At 43.4% G+C, this 18,376-nt stretch overlaps 1 protein-coding gene across 1 annotated transcript in view; it reads right to left on the bottom strand.

Annotated features, from left to right (window-relative positions):
• The window catches only part of RPRD1A (regulation of nuclear pre-mRNA domain containing 1A), a 41,778-nt gene extending 39,315 nt beyond the window's left edge, over positions 1 to 2,463 (bottom strand). Inside the window, exon 1 of the mRNA XM_065667738.1 lies at positions 2,120 to 2,463. Within this exon, the coding sequence (XP_065523810.1) occupies positions 2,120 to 2,270 (151 nt within the window). The 5' untranslated portion in view covers positions 2,271 to 2,463. The remainder of the gene's footprint in view (positions 1 to 2,119) is intronic.
• Between the last annotated feature and the right edge of the window lie 15,913 nt (positions 2,464 to 18,376).

Here is an 18,376-nt window from a genome sequence, read left to right as displayed (position 1 = left end):
GCACAAGGCTTAAAAGCACAGAAGGAAAGGTGCAGGACCCTGAAATCATCAAAGTTGCTCCTACCTGACACAGAGTATCAATGGCTTCTACACACCCTTGAAGGCTGGCTTCCAAAGAGGTCACCAGAAAATTCTTACTCTGAAGAAGCAAAGGCTGGATAACAACTTCAATAAATTGAAGAGGAAAACAATTATAGCAGCTATACTCATCCAAAGCTCAAAACAGGCTTAAAAGTGGAAGCCAGACATTGAAAGCTGGCAGAAAGCAAAGCATTTCCATGAGTTCTTAAGAAGATTGTTATCCTTACCACTCAAAGCCACCTTAGAACATGTAAGCCATATTTCATAGAATCATAGAATGGTTAGGGTTGGAAGACCATCTAGTTCCAACCCAATTGCCATAGGCACGGACACCTTCCACTAGACCATGTCACCCAGGGCCCTGTCCAACTTGGCCTAAAACACTGCCAGGGATGGAGCATTCACCACTTATTTGGGCAACCTGTTCCAGTGCTTCACCACCCTCACAGTAAAGAGCTTCTTCCTCATATCTAACCTGATTAAACCCCTGTTTAAGTTTCAAACATTTCATTTTTCCAGTTAGTCAAAAAGCACAACAAGCAAATTATGCTAATACTGAAGTTAAGGACTGATCTTATTACAGATTATTATAAACTGGTATTGTGCATTTTAATTAAGATGAGCAACTAAAATTCTGGCTTTGTTCCAATTAGTTTAAGATACCTTTCTGATATCATCCAAAACACCAAACATTCAAGCTGGCTGTTTAGAAGGCCCAGAAACATAAAATGTTTCAGATGCTTGCAACAAACATAGTGAAAATGAGCCATGTGAAAATCTACAGAGTTCATAGGAACATATCTCCACATTATATTGTACAGTTTATTATTACTTCATATGCAAGATATTTAAGGGTAGTTCATCTGCTGTGAAGTTACGCCCCCTAACCAAAAGATCATTGTGATCCAGCCAGGCACTCTTTGTATTCCATTACATGTAATTTCTGCAAGTCAGCTATTCCTCTTAGTTCTGAGAAACTGCGTGGTTCCTCTTTCTTAAGTCCTGTAACAGCTTAGTCCTATTTTTCCTCTCCACTTGAAAACCTTCTACTTTCCCCGTTAAAGAGCCACATATTAATGAAGCTCCAAAGAAAACTACTGTAAAACTGTAACACTTCCTAGAGCAAAGCAGAATTCTAGCAAGAGACTTCTTTTTTTTTTAGATGAGACAACTTAAGACTGTATTATTTTCCAGTCAGGTCAAATAAACTTTCACATGCCATTTCTGCCTTTCAGTCCCTGAACCTATAGCTGCAAGTTCTTTCCTATTAAAATGAAACCCAAATAATAATCTAGATGTGCACACTCAACATCAGATACTCAATACAGCTAAAAAACCCCCACATATTTCTGTTATGCTAACGTTTGTATTAACCATCTGGCAAAAACAGGAAGTAAAAACCACTTTGGACATATTAAATTGGTCTTTCCCCAGAATATTCCCATCCTCAGCTGCTCTACAAGAACAGTCGCTGGCACGAGTGGACAAATCCCACCGTGTCAGGAAACTCAAGCGGTATTACAGCTAACCATCATTCCAGATGACGAAATACAAGGCCTAAGAATGGTGATCTTGAAAAGCCGTAACTACTAAAACAAAAAGCCTTAAGACCTGTGCTTGCCTCTTTCCTTCCCTTTTCCCACTTTCCGTTAAAAAAAAAAAAAAAAAAAAGGAGTAAAACACCAGAAGCGGCCTCCTCAGAGGCATCTCACTGAAGGCGGAATGGGAGGGAGAAAACACAAGCCAGGGGAGTGGAGAAAAATCAGAGGGAGGAGAAGCACCTCCCATCCCCCAGTCATGAAGAAACTGAGATGCGGGGCTCAACATCGGCCCCAGCGGCTCCGTTCTCCCCAGCTACCGGGGCGTGCCGGCCCTCCCTCCTCCCCGGCTCGGCAGGCCGGGAAGCCCTGCCTCAGCAGCCGCACGCTCGAGGGTAGCCTCCCCCCGCCCCCAAACCTGCTGCCCCGAGGAAGGCCGCACCCGGCAACCAAGGGCGGAGGGAGGCCCAGCAGGGTGGCAGCGGCAGTGGCAGGCTCACCTTTGCGCAGCTCCCGCTCCCACACGCTGACGATGAGCGCCGAGTGCTTGCGGTGGTGGATGAGCCACAGGCTCAGGGTCTGCACGCTCTGCTGCGAGTTGCTCAGCTCCGACAGCTTCCGCTCCAGCGCCGCTTCTGAGAACGCCGACATAGCCGGGCCGCAATCGGCTCCGCTCTACTCAGCCTCACTTCTGCCGCCGCCCCTACCGGCCCGGGTCGGCCGCACTCAGTCTCCGCCTCTACACCCCAGCAGGGGAGGAGCCGGAGGAGCCCCGTCCCTTCCCGCCCCGTCTCGCCGGCCGCTACTTCCGCGCTCCCCGGCAGCCCACCGCTAACAAAATGGCGACAGCCGAGCCGCCGGAGTACCGCCCCACCCCGCTCCGCCCCTCTTCTCCTCATTCCCCCACTTCCGGCAGAGGCCCAGAACGAGGCGGAGCGAGGCCGGGGGAGGTGGGCCTTAAAGTGAATGCGGCCGGTAGAGTCTCTCTGAGCAGCCTCCGCGCGCCTCGCGGCGCGGGTGTTAGGGCCGCTCCGCCTGAGGGAGCTGAGCCGGGGTTTGCTTGGTGGCCTCCCTTAGGTCGCCAGGTGGGAGCCCTTCCGGCGGCTGCGCTCCTGAAAGCCGGTGAGGGTCAGCCGAGCCTTAACCAGGTGACTTTGGAGAGGCTTTTCACTGAGCTGTTGGGGGCCCTAGGACATGCAGAGCAGGAGCAGGCTTAGGGGCCATTGGTGCAAAAGTGCAGGTATAGCAACATGTTGCTCTGGGAAATAACATAAAAAACATAACATAAAAAAAACATAACATAACATAAAAAACATAACATAAATCCCCAAGACAATCCAGGCCTGCCAGTTTCTGCCATAGCAGGTTAACAACTCTGACACTGCGTGTGCAGTATTACGTATTTGCAGGTGAATGTGTACTCCACAGATGTGCCTGGCCACATTCTTAAAAGACTTTATTTTATTTCTCATTTATGGCATTGACAGTATCATGACAATTCCGCTGTTCAATGATATGTTTATGTGCAAAAATACTGAGTTGTTTCAAACCTGTTCACTCAAAGCTCTGTTGAATCCTTGCTACTCCTGCTGTTTGGGCAGTAGCAAAGAAAAATGGTTCTCTGCTCATCTTTGCATTCTCTCATAGGTTTTGGCTTGTATCATCTTAAGTAATTTTTCAATTGAATGATCCAAGTTAGTTCTTAGATGGAAGGTGCTGTATGCTGCTCAGCATGAGAGCATTTCTAGTGTTTATGTGAGCATTTCTGAGGAACAGCCTCACGCTCACAGCCCCTTGTTCTCATGGGGGACTTCAATCACCCTGACATCTGTTGGAGCGACGGTATGGCCCGGCACAAGCAATCCGGGAGGTTCCTCGATTGTGTGGAAGACAACTTCCTCCTGCAAGTAATAGAGAAGCCGACAAGGAGAGGTGCCATGCTCGACCTCGTGCTCACCAACAGGGAAGGGCTGGTTGGAAATGTGACTCTCCAGGGCAGCCTTGGTTGCAGAGGTCATGAAATGGTTGAGTTCATGATCCTCAGGACAGTGAGAAGAGCGTGCAGCAAGCTCACTGTCCTGGACTTCAGGAGAGCAGATTTTGGCCTCTTCAGAAACCTACTTAGTAATGTTCCATGGGTTATAGGCCTGGAGGGCAGGGGGGCCCAAGACTGTTGGTTGATACTCAAAGATCACCTACTGCAAGCTCAGGAGTGTTGCATCCCAATTAGAAGGAAGTGCAGCGGGAGGGCCAGGAGACCTCCTTGGATGGATAAGGAGCTGCTGAGGAAAATTCAAAGGAAAAAAGAGGCTTATAAAGGGTGGAAGCAAAGACAGGCAGCCTGGGAAGGCTAGTCCAGGAAGCTAGGGACCAGGTTAGGAAAGCTAAGGCCCAGTTAGAATTAAACTTGGCTAGGGATGTGAAAGATAACAGGAAGGGATTCTATAGGTACGTAGTGAATAAAAGACAGACTAGGGACAACGTGGGCCCCCTCTGGAAGCTATCGGGAGAACTGGCTACCCTGGATTTGGAGAAGGCTGAGGTTCTGAATGACTTCTTTGCCTTGGTCTTCACTGGCAAAGGCTCTGACGGCACCACCCAAGTCTTGGAAGGTAGATGCAGGGGCTGTGAGAATGAAGACCTTGGGCCCACTGTAGGAGAGGATCTGGTTTGAGACCATCTTAAGAACCTGAACATGCACAAGTCCATGGGACCTGATGAAATCCACCCATGGAGTGCGCCCTTAGCAAGTTTGCCAATGACACCAAGCTGTGTGGTCCGGTTGATACACTGGAGGGAAGGAATGCCATCCAGAAGGACCTCGACACACTTGTGAGGTGGGCTGATGACAACCTTATGAAGTTCAACCACGACAAGTGCAAGGTTCTACACCTGGGTCGGAGCAATCCCAGGCACGGCTACAGACTGGCCAAAGAAGAGATTCAGAGCAGCCCTGCAGAGAAGGACTTGGGGGTGCTGGTCGATGAGAAAATGAACATGAGCCGGCAGTGTGCGCTCGCAGCGCAGAAAGCCAACCGTATCCTGGGCTGCATCAAAAGGAGCGTGACCAGCAGGTCGAAGGAGATGATCCTGCCCCTCTACTCTGCTCTTGTGAGACCTCACCTGGAGTATTGTGTGCAGTTCTGGTGTCCTCAACATAAAAAGGACATGGAAGTGCTGGAACAAGTGCAGAGGAGGGCCACGAGGATGATCAGGGGGCTGTAGCACCTCCCATATGAAGATAGGCTGAGGAAGTTGGGGCTGTTCAGCCTGGAGAAGAGAAGGCTGCGTGGAGACCTCATAGCAGCCTTCCAGTATCTGAAGGGGGTCTATAGGGATGCTGGGGAGGGTCTCTTCATTAGGGACTGTCGTGATAGGCCAAGGGGTAATGGGTTAAAACTTAAACAGTGGAAGTTTAGGTTGGATATAAGGAGGAAGTCCTCTACTATAAGGTTGGTGAGGCACTGGAATGAGTTGCCCAGGGAAGCTGTGAATGCTCCATCCCTGGCAGTGTTCAAGGCCAGGCTGGACTATACCTTGGGTGACATGGTTTAGTGTGAGGTGTCCCTGCCCATGGCAGGGGGGTTGGAACTAAATGATCTTAGGGTCATTTCCAACCCTAACTATTTTATGATTCTATGATTCTGGCCTTCCTGCTGCTGTTCTAGAAAACACCTAACATCATTTCTTATTTTAAACATCACCAACTCACTGACATTTTCAGAGAACTGAACTGCCCACCTTAACTCCTACAGGTCAATCCTGAATCATGTTTCTGTAGCTAATAATTATGACTGCAGTTAGTGTCTGTCTCAGATAATATTTTTGATAATTCCATAAAATTATGCCTGTATTAGAAAAAATATTCATTTACCATACTCTTGGGGCATCCTGCAATGGTTATCCACCTTTAAAGTATCCACCTTTAAAACAGAGTATTCCTATAACCTTTCACACATCCAGTTTGTCCTCACCCAACAGCAGAAAGCTTGTTATGAAAAATAATCCTTTTAAAACTTTACAAAGATCTTTCTCCCTATGTCTGGCATTCAGAGAAGATGTCCCAGAGGTTTGTTTTCAGGCAATTTTCTTAATATTGGTTCTTAGCGAACTCTTCACTTTAAACATAAAATATTGGTGAGGGCAACGTATGAGTGTCAGGAGGTTTTTACTTGGATTCTATTTGTAAAATCACTGTACCATGAATGATTTTGGGGGACCTAGGAAGCATTTTGCAGAAACGCTTTTGACAGATATTAAGTGAGAAGCTGCACAGATCCCTAGAGAGTCTCTTTTTCTATCAGTTCATTTTGATCATTATGAGTGAAAGAACCTGTAATATATTGCTATTTTTGCTATGTACAGCAGAGGACAATGGCATTAAGTAGAACTGGCCAGTGAAGTAAAATTAAGACAGCTAACATGGATGCAAACATTAGAAACATGAAATATGAATGGTAATCTTGTAACTAACATTCAAATGCCATTTACTAGAGGTATATATTCTGATATTAGGAGGAGAAGCTTGTGAGCAACAATGGGAAAAGAAACATTTCTCTTATGTAGAAGAATAGATTACATGAAATTTTGGTGTTAAATCAAAAAAGATAAGGAGAAAGACCAGGAAATTGGTAGATAATTTTAGTAATGATTGTAGAAATTTTCATTACTGTTTCCTCTGCATGTTTCATCCCGTATTATCAGGACATTTTACAAACAAGAATAAATTGTCTGAGATAGATTTTTTCCAGTAAACAAATATACATTGTAATACTAAGAGAGTGATTTATCATCTGTTCATAACATCGTGTGTAATATACAGCAAAATTGAGATGTAACTTTCCCCATAAATCTTTGTAGCACATTTTAAATTTGTGATTGTAAATGTTTACATCAGTAATCTAATTTTACAAGCTATTCTTATCCAGTCAGTGAATGGAGATTTACCCTGAGACTTATTCAAAGTGAAGTGACTGTCAGACAGGAGGTATGCACAATGAAGGGTTCATTTGCTGTGGAGCTTTGAAAACCTTGGCTTTCATTCAGAAACAATTCATACATTATTCACCTGCCTTTAAAAAATTCACCCATGTCCACAGGAGTGGAGGTGCCAACAAATGGCAAGTTTCCTTCCACTCATTCCTGTGTACAAACTGAAATAGCATCTTTCCTAGGATTTCCAAAGAGTAAAATTCTGCACTGCTTCCCTTCTATCTGGCCACCATGGGTTAGTGGTAGTGCACTATGTTCTCCCACTCCCAGAGGACAGAGCCCAATGCGAGTGTAAAAGACAATGACTACAAATAAATTACATCATCAGTATTTTTGTAGAACATGGGTCTGGGAAGCTCTAGGTAGTTTAAAGATGTAATTACATTTCAGATTCTGGTCACCAAGAGGCTGTACCCCATCCTTACTTCATGTGCTGGTCACAGATTTTTTGTTTCTCTGTTCCCCTCTCTCAAGGACATCCAAATAATTTTTTTCATAAGAGGGGAGTTTATCCCTAGTAGCAATTGGAAGTTTAAAGTTCTGTTACCTTGAGGGAGACATGGAAAGTATTAAAACACGAGAAGGGCTAGTCTGTGTCTGAACTAGCAATGCTTATGGTGCAACGTAGGAAAGGTACAAAAAAACCCCCAACGAAACCAACAAAACACTTCAGTCCACATCTTTGCTTTTTCTCCACCAAATATCTGAGAATTTCTATTATCCAGTTTTAATTCACAGAAAAGGCTTGCTTCTACTGAGGTGTTAAGGCACACAGCATCTTGACTCTACTATAGGTCTTTCTCAAAAGCAGCCATTCCGAGCCATAAACCTGTATGTGTGCCTCAACCCCTCCAGCTGCGCATCACATTGAACCCTGTTTCTTAGACTGCCTGTCAGCAAATCTAGCCTCTGGTACTCTTGGAGGCGTAATCAAAATGAAAATGCCCCAAGACAAAGATCATGATTTTCTTATCAATAAGCGTTTGAAAGGTAAGACAACAAAAGATAATACAGGTTATTTTCTCTGAAACTGGCAAGAAAAGGAAAAACTTAAAATGAGATCAGCGTCAAGACAGATAAGGCAGATTGTCCCAGATAGGGCCAAAGGAATAGCAAAAGTGGCAGCTTGTGTTGGTTAACAGAGTCCCCAAAGAGGGAAAACAGGCAAAGCCACATGAACCTGGCCACTGTTTGTACTCCAGTGATCGTGCAGTTTAATGGGAATAGGCTGTTATGCTCTACAGAAAAGCACTCTCCCTGCCAAAATCAAGAGTTGTAGACTATGTCAAAAATACACACCATCTCACTACTCTGCTATTCACCAAGCCTATGTATCTCATTGCATTGTTTGTTGGTACGAACATGTCTTGCTCTCTTGAAGTACTTTTTAACTTTGATTGTTTCCTCTAGGGCACTCCTGATGCAAAGGGTTAACTGATGTACAAGGGAGTTAGGGTTAAGCTGCTTGCTTAACAATGTTACTGCTTACTGGTGCTTACTCAGCAAATGCCTGCTCAACATCTCAACCATGCTTGCTGGAACAGGGTGGGAAGACCAAGGCTATTGATAAGAGGAAGGAACAATAACTCCTGCTCTCTGGACCCCTAAACCAGCTGAAATCAGCTTTGCAGTTTGGACAGTAACTAAAACACCAGGGAACATGCACAGCGACTAGAGATGAAAAGTTCAGGGAAGACTTGTTTACTTCATCTTGAGACCCTCGCCCATGACCACCAGGAGACACTATGCAAGCAAGGACCTTTTACCTCATTATAATATGAAGCGGGGATAGGTCATGAATATGTATAGACATGTTGCATAACCTCATGAATATGTAATAGTTTAGAGGATAAATATGAAGGAGAACAACGCTGAGGTGCGCATGCCTTTGGAGGAGTGATCCCCCATGCGCCTCAGTGCTGAATAAAACATACCTACTTTACAACTTTAACGAGTTGTGGAGTCTACCTGCGTATCACCTCTGCTTCACTAAATTGTTTAGGAATCCTTATTTTACACTACTATACAGAGTAATCAAACAATCTATGTATACATATACTGGTTTACCAGTATGCATTGTTCGTCAGCCATGTGGGATTTGAGCTGAAACAAGCTTTTGCACCAGAATAAACCAGAGCTTTCTCTGTATGAGGCTGACCTTCAGCATTTTTATCTTTGTTTTACAGCTCTTTCTCAAAAAGTCCCACCCAGGAGATGCAATAATATTAAAGGAGAAATTAGATTTCTCTATACTTGTTTCCTGCCTGAGAATTTATGTTAGCCAGCATACCTACTGCTACCTGCATATCAGAAATACAACCCTGGCATATCAGTTCTTTCTTATTGTTCCAATGTCTGATCCATTCAGTGTAACAGTTTCTGAAGTTTCATGCTTAAAATTATTTTTCCGCCTGTCACAATATGCTTGTGCATCTCACAATGCAATTCTATGTAAATGATCCTACTACCCATATCCCAGTAATGGCATGAAAAATGGAGAAATGCAAAAAGAAGATGTAATTCCTGACTGAGAAGTGGTTATTCATCTAGGTAACTTCTTCAGAAACATTAAACCCTATTTGTTAGCTGTATAACAAGAAGCATATCCCTGTCAGAAATTATTAATCAATCAATAAGTAAATACTAATTTGAAACAGTGTGAATTCCTGCAGGCAGAGAGTAAAAGAGAGCTTTAATTGAAAGAAGCCCACTGAAGTAACTTACTTACAGGAGCTGCTTGCTGGAGCCAAAAAACCTCAGGGTGAATAATTATTCTTTTACATGAGTTCCTGCCACTAAGCACTTCACCTTTTAATGTAATTCATTAAAGGCAGAAATTATTTGCTACTTAGGAGATTAACAAAACCCACTTACTGTGACATATATATATGATCCAGCAAGGCATTCCCATATTTTATGGAGAAAGATAGATTGTACAATTGAAAACAAAACAAAACAAAACCTCTCTCGAATTTCTGTGATTTCTTTGGCCCTCTGTAGAGATGTAAAAATGTTTGTAGAAAGCCTTCCTTTTTTCCTCAGTCAGGCATTCAGCCAGGCAGCTCTGTACATCCAGCTTCTTCATCATTTTGCTATTAAGTGAAGTAATACTGTATAAACATACACTGTGATTAATATATGGATGCAATCAAGTCCCAGTTTTCCTTAGTAGAAAGAGTGCTGTAGCTATGCAAGAAAGCACTCTAGGGTATGTATTAATTCAGGTGTGCAGAAAGGCATGAAACATTAGGCTAAGTAATTTTAAACATCTGAGCAGTATATTAATGGATCATTAATATGTGGCCTAGAGTGTATATAGATCTTAGTCACAGAATAAAAGTTATAAAGCACATTCGTAACAATAAATAATGTTGTCTTTGCGAGGAAAAGGAAAATTCTGCAATGTATTGATATACTGGGTGAAGAACCTTCTTCAAACTTCTGAAAATAAAAATTCAAATTAGACTTCAAATCAAAGGAACTAGGCTGATTTACCTTTGTGATCCAGTAGAGGATGTGATGTACCAGAAACCATTCAACTGTAGGAAGCAGACACTGGATTTTTGTTACTGTGTACTCAGCTCATTGTTTTGGAGGTGGTGGCTGCCAGCATACTGTGCTGTACTACCACAAGCATAGCCAGGGGGTTCAGGGAAGCACTTATTCACCTTTACTCAGCACTCATTAGAACACATCTGGAATAATGCATTCAGTTTTGGCCTCCTCTAGTATAGGAAAAATATTTATAAGCTTGAGTAAGTAAGTCCAACAGAAGACCACCAAGATGGTCAGATGGCTCGAGCATGGAACCCAGGAGAGACAGAAGAAACTGGCCTTGCTTAATCTCACAAGTGGAGGCTTTGTCTAATACCTCTGAGAAAATAGAGTGATTCATGGACATGCATGATGAGTGGCTGACAAACAGTGGGAATAAACTGAAATGGAAGGTTCCAGCTAGATATAAAGAAAAAGTTTTTCAACACAAGGACAGTCAGACAGTGGAACAGGTTGCCCAGAAAGATTTTGCAGTCTCCATCCTTGAAGATTTTTGAGACTCGGCTGGATAGAACCTTGACCACCCTGGTCTGACCTTATATGTGACCCTCTTTGAGTGGGAGGATGGTGGAGTAGTACTCTAGATAAGTCTTTATACTATACTATTCACATTTGTTGAGCAATATACGTGTACAACTTGGTCTGTACTTGTATAAGTTCAAGTACAAATCCACACTGTAGGGCTTAGGTTGCTTAGCTCATATTAGTTGGATCCTTTAGTACAGAGGGTACTTGTCTTCTGGAGTGTGCTTACCCTCAAACTCCTACTGATCAATGAGCAGGCTGAGTGGGATGGAAAAGTCTGCTATTAGAATTGCTACTGCACAGCCACCAGCCAAATCTTCTACCTCAGTTATGTTGCCAAACCCATGAATTACTTCAGTAGCCACAGTTTCCCCTTATGTATGGGGAGTCCGTAAACAAAATCCATGTATTTTTTGATGCATACTAGCTCTTCTCTCTTTCTTACACTGAAAGTATACCTGAGAATTGCCAGCATGCTAGGTGGCTGTTCCCAAGGGATGTTTTTTTTTGTTCAGCCTAAAACTGTATTTTTATGCCCACTTTTTGAGGAAAAAGTGATAAATGAAGAGAGGATATGTAGAAAGGAAGATTGTGCAGGCAGTAGAGGTTCTTAGTTTGCTCTTGCAACATCTTCAGGAGCACGTCACAAGCACAGTAATTTTGCCAGTATTCGTTAGTGACACAGTCTTCTTCTGTACGTGTTTTCTGTGCCATCATTTTGTCATACCTGACTCAAAATGTAGTCAGAGTTGGTGATGGATAAGCAGGTGTGTGCAGGAGTCAGCTGTGAATGCAATGGAAAGTCCATGTTTCTCCAGACATCTGTGATTTATAAAGTGGTGACCAGACATGCTGTCATTGTCTGGTAGTGGTCCAGGCTACCATATGCTTTATCACTGTGTGACTCTGCTGTCCTGTCACATCTAGCCACAGCTGCTGCCCAGTTATAGTAAAACCTGTGGAATACCTATGGAAGTGGGATTCTTATTTCTCTTGGGAGATGGTGAGCTGGGGGCAGGAAAATTTGGAAGCAAGGTAAGGATACTGTAGCTGAGAGTGTTGTAGCAATGCTGGGAGACTGGCTGCCCATAGGCATTGGCAGACATTTCCCTTCTGGCTGTAAGAACCTTTATGCTATATCACATAGAATCATAGAATAGTTAGGGTTGGAAAGGACCTCAAGATCATCTAGTTCCAACCCCCCTGCCATAGGCAGGGACACCTCACACTAAACCATCCCACCCAAGGTATAGTCCAGCCTGGCCTTGAACACTGTCAGGGATGGAGCACTCGCAACCTCCCTGGGCAACCCATTCCAGTGCCTCACCACCCTAACAGGAAAGAATTTCCTCCTTATATCCAATCTAAACTTCCCCTGTTTAAGTTTTAACCCATTACCGCTTGTTCTGTCATTACAGTCCCTGACGAAGAGTCCCCCCCCAGCATCCCTATAGGCCCCCTTCAGACACTGGAAGGCTGCTATGAGGTCCCCACGCTGCCTTCTCTTCTCCAGGCTGAACAGCCCCAACTTCCTCAGCCTGTCTTCATATGGGAGGTGCTCCAGTCCCCTGATCATCCTCGTGGCCCTCCTCTGGACTTGTTCCAACAGTTCCATGTCCTTTTTATGTTGAGGACACCAGAACTGCACACAATACTTCTGTCCCCAAGAAATAGAATTTCTAAACCAACATGCTTGCCAGAGATTTGCTCTTGTCCCAAAAAGGAGAACCCAACCCTTCCCTGGACAGTCTTCCAGGGCCCAAAGTGTCCATATACTTGGCTTTTGTTTTAATTTGAACTGGGGCCAGTGTGACGGAAAGGAGGCTCATGGCCTTCACAGTACTCTAATGTCTTTGGAGTGCTGTAAGCAGAGCAGCGCAAGACAGAGCCAGCTCAATTGCACCTCTGTTAGCTGTGAGAGTAGGACTTGCGTGTGAGTAAGCTTCCCAAGAGTTCCCATCTGAGGAGGCAGATGGTAGCATTTTTAAGGTTGTCTCCATGCCCAACAATATGTACAGTGTGTGGACAGTCAGGGAATCAGTCCTCAATGAGAAATGAATGATTTAGCCTGACAGCGCAGACACACTTGGAAATGTTTCTTACAGGTTACAGCATCTGTGCCTTCTACTGAGAGGCCACACCTCCAAGCTCTGTGTCCTTTATTGGAGCAGAGATCTAATTCATATATTTTTATTATAGAGGTCTATTAGCTTGGTGTTTTGCTATCCAGAAACTTCAAATTACTGAACCTGTAGCATCATAATGGAAACTAACACATTTTCCTAACTTGCAGTGCTGATATAGCTACTGATATTTTTCTTGGAAACTAGGTGTCACTAGTGGTTTAGAAATAGCAGATACAGTTTCATTCCTATCTCCTTTTTTCCCTGCAGCTCATTTATAGCCTCTCAGCCTCTCCCTATGCACCTCCAAGAGAGCATAGGGCTGCCTTCTGTGTAACTGAAGACTGAAATTAGATCTTTCTGTAACCTTCTTTACATCAAGCCAAATAAACACAGGTCCCCTGTCTGCATGTCACCTTAACTGTACTTTGTGACACTTTATGAGATTTTCCCAGTGTTTTGCTTTTCTCTTTGTACTGAGGAACACAAAGCCAGCCACAGTTGCCCAGGCATTGTCTCATAAATAGAAACAGAGGGCAAGAACCTCTTCTCTTGACCTGGCTGTGATATGATAATACTGCCCAGTACAAGATGATCCTCCATCATCACAGGGGCTCAATACACATACATGTTCCACTTTCTGCCACTAGGACCTGAATGTCCTTTTCTGCAGAGCTTCTCCTCAGCCAGCCTAGCCCCAGCCCCACGATTCTGCAGCGCCTGCATTGCAGAATCCCAGCACTTGGCACTTTTCTCTTTAGAGCTTCATGGTGTTTCTGGCAGCCTATTCAGGCCCATCCAAATGGCTGCTCTGCCCTCCACTGTATTGACTGCCTTCCACCACTTCCCCATGTGCCCACCAATGTGCTGTCAGCTGCAAACGTGCTGAGGATATGTGCTATCTCCTTGCCTAGGTTATAAGTAGGCATTAACCATTATTGATCCTTGTACTGGCCTCAGGTCTCTCCTTCAGGACACACCTCATGACTGCCCATCAACTGGACTTTGTACCACTGACTGCAAACCTTGAAGCCTGGTGATCCAGCCATTGTTCACTAACAGTCTGCTTCTCTAGTTTGTGTCTTGCTTTGTTTGAAGAATTATATCTAATATCCTGAAATTTCCCGGATTCTTGCATCCTGTTGTGTTGCCCTTTCAGCAGGTACACAACAATAGCAGTACTATACAGTGCTGAAAATAAAAAAAAAAAAAAAAAACACCCCTCCATATAATGCATTCTTATTTTCAAGGTAGTTTATTAAAGGTCATTTAAAAATCAGAATGTGGAAGAAATCCAAGACCTGCATAGTCCTTTTAAGTAAGAAACTTGCCATGTGATCATTATGTACTTCGCTACGTTTCATAGTGTAGGTAGAAATCTGTTTTTTTAACACTCCTCAAAGAAAATGTGCAGAGTCAATAAAGTCTACATGATAGTGCTATGGACTGGATTATTCTTCTGTATGATCAAGGGGTGGGTGCACACTAGTGATTCACACTGTTAAGATATGTATAATCCGGTTTTTTGTTTGCAGAAAGGACCTCCACTTCTATGAAGTACCTGAAGTAAACTTCTGTACCTCCCAACAACTTCTACTATCACCTGGCTGTGATAATACCACTCTCTGGTCCAGGCAGAAAATGGCAGAAAGTATGTAAATTTAAGCAGTTCCTCACGTTTTCAGCTTGCACAGAGCGATGATACTGATCATCAACAATTCAGAAGTAATTTATGGATAGTCCTCTCATCTCTGTTCAGAGCTGAGATAAAAAACAATAAAAAAATTTAAAGCATATTTTAATAATTTAAAAGCAGTTCCTCGATGTATACTTCTTGGTTACTGCCTGGTATTTTGAATCAAACCTATTTAGCCTTGATCAAAGTCATTCTTGTTTCATGAATAAATGAACAAAATATTCCAGCTGTCTGACCTAGGAATCACTCAAAGCATTTTAAGAAGGAAGGATGACCAGCTGTATGTTTAAAGACAGTCTTTATGACCCAGATAGATAAGATTTTCTGCAAATACATATTCTAATAAGATGAAACAAAATTTTAGCGTAATATTGTTTTCAAAGTGCAACAATTGATCACATAAAACAGGTTATTTCTCCATGTTAAGACAGATCTCAATTTGCTTGTATTCAATAGAACATCTTTTCAGCATCCGTTCCCACGCTGGATATTCCAAAAAGCTCAAGAAAGTCATCTGGGCATTATGAATATGAAATGGCATCAGAAGAACTTGGCAGGACAGTGAGGTATTGATTGCCAGAGCTGCCTGTATTGCTTCTTTTATAAGGAGGGAGCTCCAGCACCTTTGAGCTGTGTCAGTTCCATTGGTCTCGTAAGGTACCTGGACTATGGCAATAGACTTCATATGATATGATGAAGAAATTTGGCTCACCCCAGGCAATCAATGCTTGCTTCCAGTTAGTGTATGATCTGTACTGAAAATGACCTGAAATCCCTCTCCTCCCCATTCAAGTGACTGCAAGCCTTTTTATGAAATCTGAAGCTTGTTATGTGCACTGAAGGTAACCACACACCATAGATAATTGTCCTGAGTTACTATCTCCCGTACCTCTATGATAAGCACCTCATTTTACTGCATAATACCTCTCATAGCTGAATGTGTGGCTGCCAAATGTTGTCATTCTGATGTGCTTGTCTTTGCCATCTGCAGTCACGGCATTTACTCTTTACCATTCACCTGTCAGCTGCACACTTGCACAGCTTCAAAACTTAAGGGGCCTGCTAAAAATTCCTAAGGGTCAACTCCTGTTCAGCATGAAAAATACCAGAAAGTTGATGCTGCCCTCTCTGTCTTCAAACTTTGAACTTTTAAAGTGGAAGATTTACCAGCCTAACCCGAATTTGCTACTTGGAGAGGGAATCACTCAGGCACTGAAACACGACTTGCAGGTCCCCTTTTCACCCTAACACACAGGAATTAAATTAAATTTAAAAAAGTTAATAAAGGCTGTAAATTTTATAAATCCTTTTGATGTTCCGATGCATAGCCAAATGCTTTTAGTCTTAGTAACTTTGAGGGCTGGTAAACCACTGAAAACAGCATTTGGTATCAAGAGACCATCAAGCTTGTGCCAGAACAGGGAAGATCTGCATTGTAAGTGAAATTTTAATCCGTTCTCAGCATGTCAAGGCCAGACTCAGGTCCCCGGTCACTTTTCCCCCTATCCACTTTTTAAATTGTAAACTCATTTATAGCAAAAGTGATTCTTATCCTTCTTATATTAGTACCAAGGAGGGTATATACCATCAGTGGCCTCAGCAGGCCACCAGTATGTAGCAGTCCTGCAGCAGTATTTGGAGTTCACCTTCAGTTTGTTCAGTCCATGCTTCTCTCAGTAATACCAGTGTACAGTCAGTCACTGGCAAGTGTGACTTAAATGCATATTCTAACCCATGATATTTCAGATAAAATGGAACTCAACCAACGTTGCTGGAGTTTTCCCTACACCCAAGATTATTATGCTGATCTGGACATGGATAAGCTTGTGATGCTGTGAACACTTCAGTGCAATGAACTGCACATTGAGGCACACTAAGTCTAGCTTTTGGTTTGGCTCAGGGCAGTACCTTCAAGGAAGTAGAAACAAGCTTTTCTAATGAGCCCTGATTGGTTTGAGTGATTCTTTTCCCCCTATTTTGCAGTTTCATTGTGCATAAACTAAGAAATACTTTCCAGAGGTCCAGATTACATAAAACTAACATTCTCTATTTTATTTTTTGGTCTTGATTACAAACTACTCTCATTTTAAAATATAGCTTTATTATTACACTGTCCCACACCACATCCTTCTTTCTAAATTTGAGAGATATCAATTTGATGGATGGACCACTCGGTGGATAAAGAACTGGCTGGATGGCCGCACACAAAGAATTGTGGTCAATGGCTCGATGTCCGGCTGGAGACCAGTAACGAGTGGTGTCCCTCAGGGGTCAGTGTTGGGACCGGTCTTGTTTAACATCTTCGTCGCTGACATGGACAGTGGGATTGAGCGCGCCCTCAGCAAGTTTGCTGATGACACCAAGCTCTGTGGTCCAGTTGATATGCTGGAGGGAAGGAATGCCATCCAGAGGGACCTTGACACGCTTGTGAGGTGGGCTGATGCCAACCTTATGAAGTTCAACCACGACAAGTGCAAGGTCCGACACCTGGGTCGGAGCAATCCCAGGCACAGCTACAGATTGGGCAAAGAAGAGATTCAGAGCGGCCCTGCAGAGAAGGACTTGGGGGTGCTGGTCGATGAGAAAATGAACATGAGCTGGCTTCAGTGTGCGCTCGCAGCCCAGAAAGCCAACCGCATCCTGGGCTGCATCAAAAGGAGTGTGACCAGCAGGTCGAAGGAGGTGATCCTGCCCCTCTACTCTGCTCTTGTGAGACCTCACCTGGAGTATTATGTGCAGTTCTGGTGTCCTCAACATAAAAAGGACATGGAAGTGCTGGAACAAGTCCAGAGGAGGGCCACGAGGATGATCAGGGGACTGGAGCACCTCCCATATGAAGACAGGCTGAGGAAGTTGGGTCTGTTCAGCCTGGAGAAGAGAAGGCTGCGTGGGGACCTCATAGCAGCCTTCCAGTATCTGAAGGGGGCCTATAGGGATGCTGGGGAGGGACTCTTCGTCAGGGACTGTAGTGACAGGACAAGGGGTAACGGGTTAAAACTTAAACGGGGGAAGTTTAGATTAGATATAAGGAGGAAATTCTTTCCTGTTAGGGTGATGAGGCACTGGAATGGGTTGCCCAGGGAGGTTGTGAGTGCTCCATCCCTGACAGTGTTCAAGGCCAGGCTGGACTATACCTTGGGTGGGATGGTTTAGTGTGAGGTGTCCCTGCCTATGGCAGGGGGGTTGGAACTAGATGATCTTGAGGTCCTTTCCAATCCTAACTATTCTATGATTCTATATATATTGTCACAGGATCATTGCTAGCAATATGTTTCTTCCAGTTTGCTGTAAAAAGATATACTTAGCTCCATAGTCTCTGTTTGGGCTGTAAAATATATCTGATAACATACTGAAAAAAAGAAAGAAGGAACAGCTGTCAACATGCCACTAATTATATTGGTGCCACAGAATAGATTTTAAGCCTTAACTTGGAAATAAAAAGTGACATAAAGGTCACAGTGAGAGAATTTCTGAAAAAAAAAAAAATATTAAAAAGACTGTGAAACAAATGAAGAAGTTGCACAGAAGTCAGAGCTGGTATCATCTTAAAAATGAAAAGAGAGAGAGCAGAATGTAAGCCAGGCAAAACAAGATTATATTTTGCAATTGTTTTCCCAGCTGATAAGAATAAAATCTGCTTTCCTGTTAGGCTTTCAACAGTCTCCAGAATAAATCTTCCCATTTCTACTCTTATTTGTATAACGAATGCTTTTTACTTCTGTGTGGGTGTGTGGTGAATGAGTGGTTCTGATGACACATCTAAAATTAATGCTGTGTGTCACCAGGTGCTACGCAGGTAGAACCTCAATTGAATCTCTGAGTTTCCATTTGATAAGTTAGATGTGGCCACAGGATTTTATTTTCAT

Source organism: Lathamus discolor, chromosome 2 (assembly GCF_037157495.1).
Source record: "Lathamus discolor isolate bLatDis1 chromosome 2, bLatDis1.hap1, whole genome shotgun sequence".
Lineage (NCBI taxonomy): Eukaryota > Metazoa > Chordata > Aves > Psittaciformes > Psittacidae > Lathamus > Lathamus discolor.
This window is presented reverse-complemented; position numbering and strand designations above follow the sequence as displayed.